The sequence below is a fragment of the Pinus tabuliformis genome, chromosome 1_2 (genome assembly GCF_031772625.1).
Source record: "Pinus tabuliformis cultivar Carrire ecotype Pingquan chromosome 1_2, CPIR1, whole genome shotgun sequence".
Taxonomy (NCBI): Eukaryota; Viridiplantae; Streptophyta; class Pinopsida; order Pinales; family Pinaceae; genus Pinus; species Pinus tabuliformis.
The window spans coordinates 409,534,811-409,547,432 of record NC_142298.1 but is presented as its reverse complement, the minus strand read 5'-3'; the positions used below and the strand labels follow the sequence as shown (position 1 = coordinate 409,547,432).

At 38.1% G+C, this 12,622-nt stretch overlaps 1 protein-coding gene across 1 annotated transcript in view; it reads left to right on the top strand.

Annotated features, from left to right (window-relative positions):
• LOC149206075 (sister chromatid cohesion protein PDS5 homolog A-like) overlaps positions 1-12,404 on the top strand; it is a 224,097-nt gene extending 211,693 nt beyond the window's left edge. The window contains 2 exon segments of the mRNA XM_089395279.1: positions 11,778-11,932; positions 12,087-12,404. Coding sequence (XP_089251405.1) covers positions 11,778-11,932; positions 12,087-12,158 — 227 coding nt within the window. The 3' untranslated portion in view covers positions 12,159-12,404.
• The last annotated feature ends 218 nt before the right edge of the window (positions 12,405-12,622 follow it).

Here is a 12,622-nt window from a genome sequence, read left to right as displayed (position 1 = left end):
TAGCTACACGAGGACTTGGATTATCAAAAACTTGTCTCATTTAATCATACACCACGTGACTTAAACCCCATATTTAGGCTGAGCTTGAGATTCATGACATTGCTTCTATAGAAGTAGCAAGACAAAAGGAAAAAACTGCAGAAAAGAAGCACGAAAAGATGCAGTGGCCAAAAGTTGAAAGAGTGTATTCGAGATGAAGATTTCCCCAAACTGCGAACTCGGATAATACAAAATATGTTCCACCACATCTTCGTGAAGGAGAAAAAACTAACTTGGAAATGCAAAGTATGAAAGAGGGAAAGTGCAAACGTTGTGGTGAAAAATGGGAGCATAAACATAGATGTGCTAAAGGAAAAGAAACCAACAACCTGTATAAATATGAAGCAACTAATGGTTCAGACAGTGAAGAATCAAATGTAGAAGAAATCGAAGATTCTCTAGAATTTTCTCCAGAACCAGATAGCGAGAATATTCCGCAAGTGTCATTATCGACCATGATAGGTATATCTCAGCCCCAAACATTAAAGTTAAAAGGACACATCAAAAAGAGCATCATAATGGTTTTGATTGATAACAGAAGCACCCACAACTTTTTGGACTCAACTATGGCGAAAAGACTCAACATTTTTACGTTTCCCATGCCCAACATGAAGGTTATGGTAGCTGACGATAAGAAAATTGAAAAAGTAGGGAAATGGCATAAAGTCAAATTACAGATTCAAGACTATAAACTAGAATCTCCGTTCTACACTATACCATTTGGAGGAGTGGATGTGGTCGTAGGTATCCAATGGCTTCAAACCCTAGGCACTTACTCTGCGAACCATCAGAAGCAATTTATAAAATTTAAATGGGAAGGGCAGAAATACAAATTATATGGTTTTCCAACCCCATGAGAATCAAGTTGTATCATCATCTCAGATGATGAAAATGATTTGGAAGGGAGCACTAATTTATTTAGTGCAACATCATCAATTAGAAATGCTAACTTCAATTATGATTAACGAAGAGTCACCTAAAGTTCAAGAACTAATTCAAAAGCACGAAAAGGTGTTCCAAGACCTTCCAATGAAGTTGCCTCCAAAAAGAGAAATCGAGCATACAATTGAAGTCAAATCAGGATCAAATCCCATCAACATCAACCATATCAATATCCACATCATCAAAAAACCAAAATAGAAAGATTAGTCCAGAATCTTTTAAAATGTGGCATTTATCACAAAAAGTTAGAAGTCTGTATGTTGCTCCAGTTGTATTAGTTTGGAAGAAAGATGGTTCGCTTAGATTATGCGTCGATTATCAAGGATTAATCAAAATAACAATTAAAAACAAGTTTCCAATCCCTTTTATCGATGAAATTTTGGATGAACTACATGGAGCTAAATATTTCTCAAAATTGGACTTAAGGTTAGGGTATTACCAAATTAGAATAAGGTTGGAAGATAACGAAAACTGCGTTCCAAACACATGAAGGTCATTATGAGTTTAAAGTAATGCCTTTTGGTTTAACCAATGCACCAAAATCATTCCAAGCTAGTTTGAACAAGCTATTCCGTCCATATCTAAGTTTGTGTTAGTGTTCTTTAATGACATTCTAATTTATAGTAAAACATGGAAGAAGCACCTACAACATTTGGAGAAAGTTCTTACTATATTAGAAGAGCATCACTTCTATGCCAAGAAGTCCAAATGCACTTTTGGGAAAGAAGAAGTAGAGTATCTCGGACATATAATATCTAAGGAAGGAGTAAAAGTAGATCCTAATAAGATCAAGGCTATAAAGGAATGGCCCAAACTAGTTAATATTTCCAAGCTAAGAGGATTCTTAGGATTGACGAAGTATTATCGAAGATTTATTAAAAACTATGCCCATATAACCGCACCCCTAACGAACCTTCTAAAGAAGAACTCATTTCGATGGAATGATGAAGCAAAAAAGTGTTTTGAAGACTTGAAGGAAGTTATGTCTAATGCCCATGTATTGACAACTCCAAACTTCTCAAAACCATTTGTAATTGAATGTGATGCTTCAGGTTTTGGCATAGGAGCGGTACTAATGCAGGATGATCATCCAATCATGTTTGAAAGTAGGAATCTCAATAAGCAAGAACGTCTCAAGTCTACATAGAACAAGGAAATGCTTGCTATTATGCACGCGTTAGCCAAGTGGAGACAATATCTCTTGGGAAGTAAGTTCTTAATACAAACAAATCGTAATAGTCTTCAACATCTCTAGCAGAAAACACTATCTATAGAACAACAAAAATGGATTGGAAAAATTGTTGCTTTTTATTCAAAAGTGTAACTAGGTTCGGTCTTCATAATAACATGTGTAATCGTGATTTTATGTAATCGATGAAAAGAAGAAAAATGAAATTATTATTGAATGCTTTTCTTATGGGTTTCATGAGCAAGGAATTTTATTTTTAGTAATGGCTCCCATTGTTAGCCTTTAGGTTTTGTCATCTAGTCATAAAAGTCAAATTGAGTCAATGTCATGTATGAAGGATCCTTCTTGGGCATGTTACATTTTGTATGAGTCATGAAATAAGTATGAAAGCCCTCCAAGACAAGAACAAAACCTCTCCTTCAAGTCGGCTTCAAGAAGAATAATAATATCTTCACCAAAGGACACGTCGGCTCATCTTCATGTCAAGTCAGCTTATTATCATGGCAAACAACTATAAATAGGCCACTCGGCCTCATTTCAAAGCAAGTATTTTTGTTCAAGGTCTGAAGTTAGTAAGTGGTGCGAAAGGTAGCGAAAGGGTCAAGAAAGATAGTCCTATAGCTAGCAAAGTGAAGCAAAGGGAGAGCGAGGTCTTTGGTACCATTTGGATCTTTTTTAGGTGTGTTTTTGGGATACACGCGCGAAGAAGGAAGATGAATTTTGCTGCAAAAAGAGCCAAGAGGAATTACAATCCTCTTAGGTGGCCGAGTTGGAAGTAGGGCAAGTTTAAGAGGAAGTCGAGGCAAGCTAGAAGGAGTCCCTATGCAAAGAAGACCTAATTCTAGGAGGTTGAAACTAGTGAAGGTTTGAAGCAGAAAGTAGCTGAAGTTGAAGGGAAGCCGAGAAGAAGGAAGGAGCAGAAGGTTCGTGGACTAAGGATTTGATCAAGGAAACTTTGTGTCTTGGTCTTGGGGTAGCAAATAAGTGAACGGTATTGTTCTTGGTATTCTTCAATTGGAATCTCTATAAGAAGAAGAATTTATTCGGGTTTTCCTCTTAAGAAAGAGAGGTTTTGGCCCTGGCTGATAGCCTATATTCTGTGTCTCTTGCCTTTTTATGGTTTATGCATTGGTCGCTATTTGATGAGAAAGAACACTAATAATCTAAGTATAGGAAGATTCTAATCTGAGAAAGTAAAAAGCATTCACAAGCAGTTATCTAAAGAAGAGAAATCACCTAATATTGATGACCTAGATTTATCAACACCTTTGACATGGATATTGTTGGAAATACTAAGAGGGGGGGTGAATCAATATTTCTTTTCAATTGTTACTTTTACTAGTTAGATCACTTATATTTAGAACACGAAATGAACAATAGAAATAACTACTTTTATTAATATAATCTTTACAATGAATCAAGTACAATATAGGTAGGGCTCCAACCTCTAGGGCTTCGACCCTATCTTATCCAAGGCACCAACCTTGAGCTTAGGAGCACCAACTCCAAGAACACAAATCCTTTAGCTTTGCTTTGTCAAAATATGTTAGGCTGTTCTTCACGGCTCCCAAGGTCTTCTTCAATGAGCCCTGCTAATCTTCAACTTCTCTGTAGTTTCCATGCAATATCATCAATGACAACCTTGATCTCTTAGACGGTGTCACCACTGCTCTTCATCATACCCAAGCAATTTCTCCAAGTTACCTCATGATGACATCAACGATGCATCATGGTCTTCAATGTTATCTTCAAGATATCCCACCAAAATGTATTCAACAGTGTCTCCAAGGTCAGTCAAGGCTACTCATCAAGAGGGCTCCAATCTGGGATCTTCTTCAAGACCACTCCACAAAGACTTCAAACAAGGTCTCCACAAATTCTTCAAAGTGTCTTCATGGTACCCAGCCAAAGCTCTTCAAATAACTTCTTCAAGAGTCTTCAATTTCACTTCAACAAGCCACTCCACAAGATCTTCTTTAATAACATTGAGTAATGTACTTACTTGAGTGTTCTTTTTCAATCTGCCCCAAAGTAACTCAGTCTTCAGATTATCCTTTGGTTCACAGCTAACATGACACCATAGTCTGGCACTGGTATACAGGGAGATTACCAACTTTGAGCCACTCTCAAGAGTGTAATCAGAATCACAGTCCAGTAGCACAACCGAGATAAAGGATGGTCTGATGCCACAACAGTCCTTTGTCCAAGGTACCAAAAGCACTATTCTTCCACCGCAGGTTCAGGGTTCTGTCACTGTTATGAAGCCTGAGGTGAAAGGTATTTAGCACAAAGTTTAATTACTGAGCCATCAAAAATAGGTCACTGCTGCATCATCCAAAGAATTATCACTGCTTCAACATAAGTGAGGTGCCTATGCCATTGTGCTAGCCACCATAGTCTTCTTTTTGAGTCACTGTCTACACCACTGTTTGCACCTTAATTTGAGCAAATAGTACTTTTGTCCGACTGTCTGAGCCTGTGCACACCTCTGTCCGAGTCACTGTCTACTAATCTGATTACAGTGACAAAGGTCTGAGCTTGTAACATTGTCTTGTTTACACCTCTGAGTCCATAGTTTATATATATAGTCCGAGCTAGTGAAGAAGGTTTGGTCCTGCTATAGGGTTTAAGTCTCCACAGTTTCATACAAAGAGCTGTCAAGGATGTTCAAGTCATGAAAAGAAATCACAACACCAAGTTTTGTAGCACAAGTCTTTAAAGCAACAAGTCTGAGGTCTTTAAAATATTCCAAACACAAATTTTGACCATACAGTTAAGTCTTTAACTTCTGCTCAGCCTCCTTACCTTCTGTTCTCTTCTTTCTTAATTCTTCACCAAATTTATTTGAGGAGAATAGAGGTCCGAACCTCTCTTTATATACCCTTTCCGTCTATGAAATGAACAGTCACGTCCTCTGTTTGGAGGCCGATTTGTTTAGGCTGCTCAGGTCAGCTCCATGTCCAGATTTAATAAATTAACTTCAAATATTCATAACTTTCAAACCGCTTGGAGTTTCGGGCTGTGTAATAGCTCATTGGAAAGGCAAAATTATGCTCTAAAAGATGGTCTAGGTCTCATAATGAGATTCTGCCTCTAAGGAGGTGAAAAATATTTTTTAATGTGACTGGTCGTTATTTAGTGCAGAAATGATTAGGACAGTATGGGCTTCTTCTTTGTCACCAAGTGTTTTTAAGTGAGGTCTCCACTTGTTATGTCTTTAATCATCATGTCATCAAGTGATCTTCAATTCCTTCATTTTCCATGTCATCAAATGTAATGTCACCATATATGTCATCATGATAGTGCAGTGATCCATTATGAACAATAGGCATCTAGGACAAGACTTCTTCTCAGTGGCTTGACATCTTTATTCATGGTATTCTTGTCAAATAAGAGTCTTGACTATCATTAGCCATCTTAGGAATATTGACGTCTCGGTCAATGCAATATTGACATCAATGACAACATTGATTAACAACCTCCCCCTTTGTCACTGATGGCAATATTCTTGCCCTTCCAACATTCTCTCCCCCTTTGACATCAATGGCAAACGGGGTGCCCAAGTACTCCCCCTGTCAAGCTGCTTGTTTTCTTCAAAAAGCAGTTCTTCATAGGTATGTTACCCCCCTATCATGGTGCTCTTTTTTCTAGCAATGTGACTCATGATAGATGTGCTTACATTTATTCATGTGATGAACCAACACCCCCTGTCTACATGACCTCCTTTAGCTCATGAAAGATTACCTGCTTAGTGATCAAGTGGACAAGATCTTTAATAATAGCTCATGGATGAATAAGGGATCATGTTCTTCAATGGAATTGCTCCCAAGAGATGATATATCAAAGGATGATTGTCCATGTTGCTCATCAAGGATTTCATAGGGCTCATTCACGGATAACTTCTGCAAGAATGCTTAATCATCATAAGCTTCTCCTAACTGTATGCATGGTCTTCCTTTTGGTAGAGTCTCCCCATCAAATGCTTAGATTGTCGAAGATCAAGTCAACAACATGTGTTGTTGGCTGGAGAGTTCAAGAGATTTTCGGATTGTATTTGCTTCCTTCTCCATACTCGTGTAACTTTCTTCTCTGGCATAGTTCTGGCTTGAGTAGGTGCCCAAGTCAAGTTACAATCACGTGCCATATGTCCAATGTTATGACACTTGAAGCACTCTATGTTGTTCATGAATAAGAATTCATGACTTCTTGCATAATTGCTTCTCAGAGATTGATGGGGACCATTATATTTATCTTTGTGATATGCCCTACAATCTTTTGCCATGTGCCCAAAGTTTGTACAAGAATAACAATAACCAAGAAATAAACTTTGGTACTTGGGAGATGGAGATTTCCTTGATGTACTTTTGAAGTCTTTTTGCCTTGGGATTCTTTGATGATATTCATTGCCTTTTGTATTCTCGACACCATCTGCAATTCTCCTTGGAGTAGGATTTCTTCCATAGTTGTCTTGACTCTTCTCCTTTCCTTCGCTGGAACTGGGAGCATCATTATTTCCATCAGACTTCCTTATGTCCTTGTTGTTTGAAGTATGGTCACCCTTGCTTGAGGATTCACCTTCATAGCCAAGACCTGATTTATCAAATGGAGATCTTTGATGGCTAAGCATGTCATCCAAGGCTTGAGAGCTCTTTAATATTTTGCCCATCCCTTCAACCTTTTTCTTGAGATTGAATTTCTTTTTCCAATTTTTAATAGTCATTATTCCTTTTAGCTAGTTGTTTCTCAATTTCTTCCTTGATACAAGTAGCTTCATTTTCTTCTATTTTAAGGGAGACGATATCTGACTTCATTTTGAAGATTTCCTCATTTTCCTTTGCTACACTGCTCTCCATTTCTTCCTTGATCTTTGTAGCTTTACGTGTTTCGGCCTTGAGAAGGTTGATGTCGGATTTTAGTTTGAAGATTTCTTCATCCTTCGCTTTTAGTTGGCATATGATGGTGTTTCTCTCTTTTTCTGCTTTATCAACCTGTCCTTCTATGATTGCCAATGCTTTCGTTGTCTTCTCAGCTCCTTGTACTAGCTTTCTTGCTTCTTCTAGTTGTGATTTTAGAGAGGAGACCTCTACCTTGTATTGATCAATCTCTGCTTCAATTTTGTTCAAGCTCTTGTGCCTTTGTTCAAGGTGACTTGACAAGGTATCTTCTCGTTTCTTTGCCTTATCCAATTGATTTTTCATGGATATGACTTTTTCATGATGCTTTGTTTTGTTTTGATGAAATTCCTCCTTGAGCTTGGCGAGCTCTTCATCTATTTCTTGTACTTGAAGCTTGACAAGGTCAACTTCCTTCCTTGTTTGGTCTTGGTCACCAGCTAGATATTTCTTCTTAAGTTCCTCGTTTTCCTTTTTCAAATTGATAATCTTTCCGATGACAGCCATAAGTTTAGTAAGAAGATTTTCTTCAGAATCGTCTTCATCCTCTTCATCTACTAGGTCTCCCTTAGTCTTATACTCATCATTCTTATCTTCAACTATCTTGATGGTCTTTGGATTTCCTTCTTGCAATACATCATCTTCTTGATTAGTGATGAATGCTCCTTTTGAGTGAAGATGATGAAGTTTGTCCCATAAGCCTTTTGTTGACGAACATTTTTCCAAATTAACCTTGATTGAATTTGGTAGACCAATCAAGATTGTCTTCATAGCTCTTGCATCGTACTCCTTGGATTCTTCATTCACTGGGTCATCAGTAATCATTGATTTCCATACATCAATGCCTTGAGTTACTAGGAAATTCCTCATTCTTATCTTCCATATCTCAAAATTTCCATTGAATACTGGAATCTTCGCAAATTGATTGTCTTCAGATTTGATGGTTGATGAGGACACATCTTTAGGAGGATTGGAGGCTTTCTTCCTTGACTTCCCCATTTGTGTTCTAAATGATCAACCTTCAAGCTGCTAGGCTTTGAGTGAAGGTACTGGCTCTGATACCAATTGTTGAAAACACTGAGAGGGGGGGTTAATCAATATTTCTTTTCAATTGTTACTTTTAACAGTTAGATCACTTATATTTAAAACACAAAATGAACAATAGAAATAATTGCTTTTATTAATATAATCTTTACAATGAATCAAGTACAATATAGGTAGGGCTCCAACCCTTGATGAAGACACCCAGGCTCCAACTTGGGATGTGCCAAGCACCTACTTGGACTTTAGTGAGGCTCTGACCTAGGGCTTCGAGGGCTTCGACCCTATCTTATGCAAGGCACCAACCTTTAGTTTAGGAGCACCAACTCCAAGGACACCAATCCTTTAGTTTTGCTTTGTCAAAATATGTTAGGCTATTCTTCACAGCTCCCAAGTTCTTCTTCAACGATCCCCGTCAATCCTCAGCTTCACTGTAGTATCCACGCAATATCATCAATGACAACCTTGATCTCTTAGAAGGTGTCACCACTGCTCTTCATCATACCCAAGCAATTTCTCCACGTTATCTCATGATGACATCAACGATGCATCATGGCCTTCAATGTTATCTTCAAGATATCCCACCAAAATGTATTCAGCAAGGTCTCCAAGGTCAGTCAAGGCTACTCATCAAGAGGGCTCCAATCTGGGATCTTCTTCAAGACCACTCCACAAAGACTTCAAACAAGGTCTCCACAAATTCTTCAAAGTGTCTTCATGGTACCCAACCAAATATCTTCAAATAACTTCTTCAAGAGTCTTCAATTTCACTTCAACAAGCCACTCCATAAGATCTTCTTTAATAACATTGAGTAATGTACTTACTTGAGTGTTATTTTTCAATCTGCCCCAAAGTAACTCAGTCTTCAGATTATACTTTGGTTCACAGCTAACATGACACCATAGTCTGGCAATGGTATACAGGGAGATTACCAGCTTCAAGCCACTGTCAAGAGTGTAATCAGAATCACAGTCCAGTAGCACAACTGAGATAAAGGATGGTCTGATGCCACAACAATTCTGTGTCCGAGGTACCAAAAGCACTATTCTTCCACAACTGGTTCAGGGTTCTGTCACTGTTATGAAGCCTGAGGTGAAACGTATTTAGCACAGAGTTTAATTATTGAGCCATCAAAAATAGGTCACGGTTGCATCATCCAAAGAATTATCGCTGCTTCAACATAGCTGAGGTGCCTATGCCACTGTGCTAGCCACCATAGTCTTCTTGTTTGAGTCACTGTCTAACCCTTCATCCAAACCACTGTTTGCACCTTAATTTGAGCAAATAGTACTTTTGTCCGACTGTCTGAGCCTGTGCACACCTCTGTTTGAGCCACTGTCTACTAATCTGGTTACACTGAAAGGGCTAAATCTATCTTGCTGAGGAAGCGGAAGGCTGATATATACCTTCCTGTGGCAGCGGAAGGCTGAGGATTAACTTCCTGAGGAAGCGTAGGGTTAAGAGACTTTTTTCTGAGGCTGTGAGTGACCAAATAGGCCACGATCAGGAGGACGCAAGGGTTAATAAGGGTGCTGATATGATTACGTGGCAGCAAGGGGCCAGCTGCAGTCTGTAGCAGTGTTGCACAAAGCGCCCCCCCCCCGGTTCCAAGCCCCGAAGCGCGTCCCGTACGGAAGCGCCTAGGAAGCTTGGCCGGAAGCGCGCTTCCGAAATTTTTAGACGCTTCCTGGAAATTTGGAAGCGCTGGCGCTTCCGAAGTGCGCTTCGTACGGCGCTTCCCAGACGCTTCCCAGGCGCTTCCCAGGCGCTTCCCAGACGCTTCCGTATGCTTCCGTACGCTTCCAGAAAAGCTTCCGGAAAAGCATTTAGAAAATCGTTTTTTTTTCAATTTTTTTTTAAATTTTAGGTGAGTTTGCTTGTTGGGGGTGGGTCCACCTTGGGTTAGGGTGATAAATGAAAGCAAAAAAAAATATAAATATAGCAGATGCTCCCTCATGGTAATGTTAAATTCTTAAAGTAAAAGTGACATTCTCCTTTATTTTTCATTTTCATCCTTTTACTTAAATTTTTAACATTACCATGAAATGACTCAGAATGTTTGAGAGTGGTTCCAGCCTCATTGGACTTCATATGGAGAAAATAGAATTTCATATCCTATTCAAAATTCAGCAGACTTAACAGTTTTCAGGTATTCAGGATCAATGGGATTGTGGCATTTCATTAGATTATATCAAGTATGAAGGTATGCGATTAGCATTTAATCAAGAGCACCAAGCCCTATATGTACCCTGGTGTTGGTGGTGTTAATTGTTGAACTCCTTTGTCACGCGGCACGCCCTTAGCAAAAAATTACCTTTCAATCAAGTCAAAATCATCGATCAAACATGTTAAGCTTTTTCTACCATATTTTAAGTCTTGAATTAGGTAGTTTGATCAAAATTGGGCAATGTTGACTAATATCCCTAGACAATCGAGGTAGAGGCAAAGGCTAGACAAGAGGAGAAGAATCTAGATTCTAGATCATTAATGTACAATGGATGTTATATCTATCTTGATTTATGCAAAAATATGCATGTTTTCATGTCTTCTACAATTAATTTGGTATTTGGGATGTTTGTTTTGAGTATAAATGCAAAAAAATATAAAATATATATATATATATATATATATATATATATAGCAGACGCTTCCGCGGACGCTTCGCTTCCTAGATTTTTGGAAAATGACGCTTCGGCGTCCCCGCTTCCAAAAAACGCTTCCGCTTCGCTCCCGCTTCGTGCAACATTGGTCTGTAGCCTAGAAATCATGCTTGATTTGATATCACTGTTGGGAGATTGTTGACCATTTTAAGTCTGTTGATTGCCAGTTGAATCTGTCCTATTTGATAATGGTTGCTTGTGGAATCCACTGTTTCTTGGGTTCTTTACTATATTAGTTGTGTATTAAATAGAGTATCACTGTTTCATAGATTGAGGAATAGTGCACTACTGTTATGAAATGCAGTTCTGTCATGGTTTATTGAAAGCCCTAGCTCAAAATTGCACCCTTGGGGTAATCTTCCCAAGAGGGATATTACAGGTTCATGAGGTATTTTAGCCAACCTACAAAATGGCTTTGATACAAAATGAGATAAACAAGACTAGATATATAAGCATATATTGAATAATATATGTTTGATAAGAATGATAAGATGATAATTACAATTAGCCTTGTGGTGGTATGCTTAGTCACAAGGTGAAGGAGTATGTGTTCTTTGCCCTTTCATTACTATATTGATATTGATATTATTATTATTTATTATGTTTGCTACTTGGTTATTTGAAAACAATTTTTAGTCAGAAATACTGTAGCAATTTGATTAATTTCATTGCATTATAGTCGATAGATATAGAGCTGAAAATTAGATTTTAAAAAGATCTCTAAGCAGATGGGTTGAGTTCTTTTTGTTTGCTGTGTTTATGCTGAGTTGTGCCATAATAGTGACGACTAACCTATTAACGTGGTTTACATATGAGTGTCTGTTTTTTCATTTAGTTTATGAAACTTAACTAAATTCAAGGGTCTTACAGTCTTACTAATGCAAATCTCCTTTGTTATGTTTAATTTTTCTTGAAATGAATTAACAGGATACTTATATACTAACTCTTCCCAGTTGACTTGCAGTTTGTTTGATCAATTCTGTTGGGTTTTGTACAATGTTTTTAACTTGCAGGTTCTGAAGGTAAAAAAGGTGGTCATGTTACCATTTCTAGGAAGACCTCCAGTAGAACTATGAAGAACACGAAAACAAGAAGCCGTACAACAGATGAGGATAATCAGGGATCTTTATCTGATTTTGGATCAAGGGATTCTGATGATGAGCCACTGGTATGAAGATTCTGGTGAAAATTTGCAATGTTGCCATTCAGTTTCTATTCATTTTGATTCTGATCTGGTTAGACTTGGGGTTGAGATGCACTGCCTGCACTTGTTTGATTTATGGTGAATTCTGTTGACTTTGCTTTCGTCAATGATAATGCAGAATGCATGGTGGTCTCGAAAAAAGCAAGGGGCAGTGAAATATACGGGTCAAGATTTATCATTAATCCAATGATGTCAGCTAACAAGATGTGTCCATCATCGAGGGGGTCTTTTCGCACTCTATGGCATAATCAGAGTAGGGCACTCTAGGGATGGCAGAACTGTATTCTATGTGTTTGTGTCATATTTCACTTCATAGTCAGGGATTCAGATAGTTAAGCAACAGGTCATGGTAGTTTCATTGAAGCCATGATGCTTGTAATCTTCTCATTGCCTAAAGCAAATCCTATTATAATAGAAGTTGATTCTTTTTGTCTAATCAACTGTAATCTATGGTTCATATCATATTCAACATATGGCCTTTACAACTACTGTTTTCTTTGCATCTTGGTTGTCTTTAGCTGCATTTATAAATGTCCCGATGTTGTAAACTCTTATGGGTGATCCTGATAGGGTGTCTAAGTTTGCGGAACTAGCATTTTATTTTAGCATAATAATACTCTCTTTCCCATCGAGCGCAGCCAGAAAGATAATTTT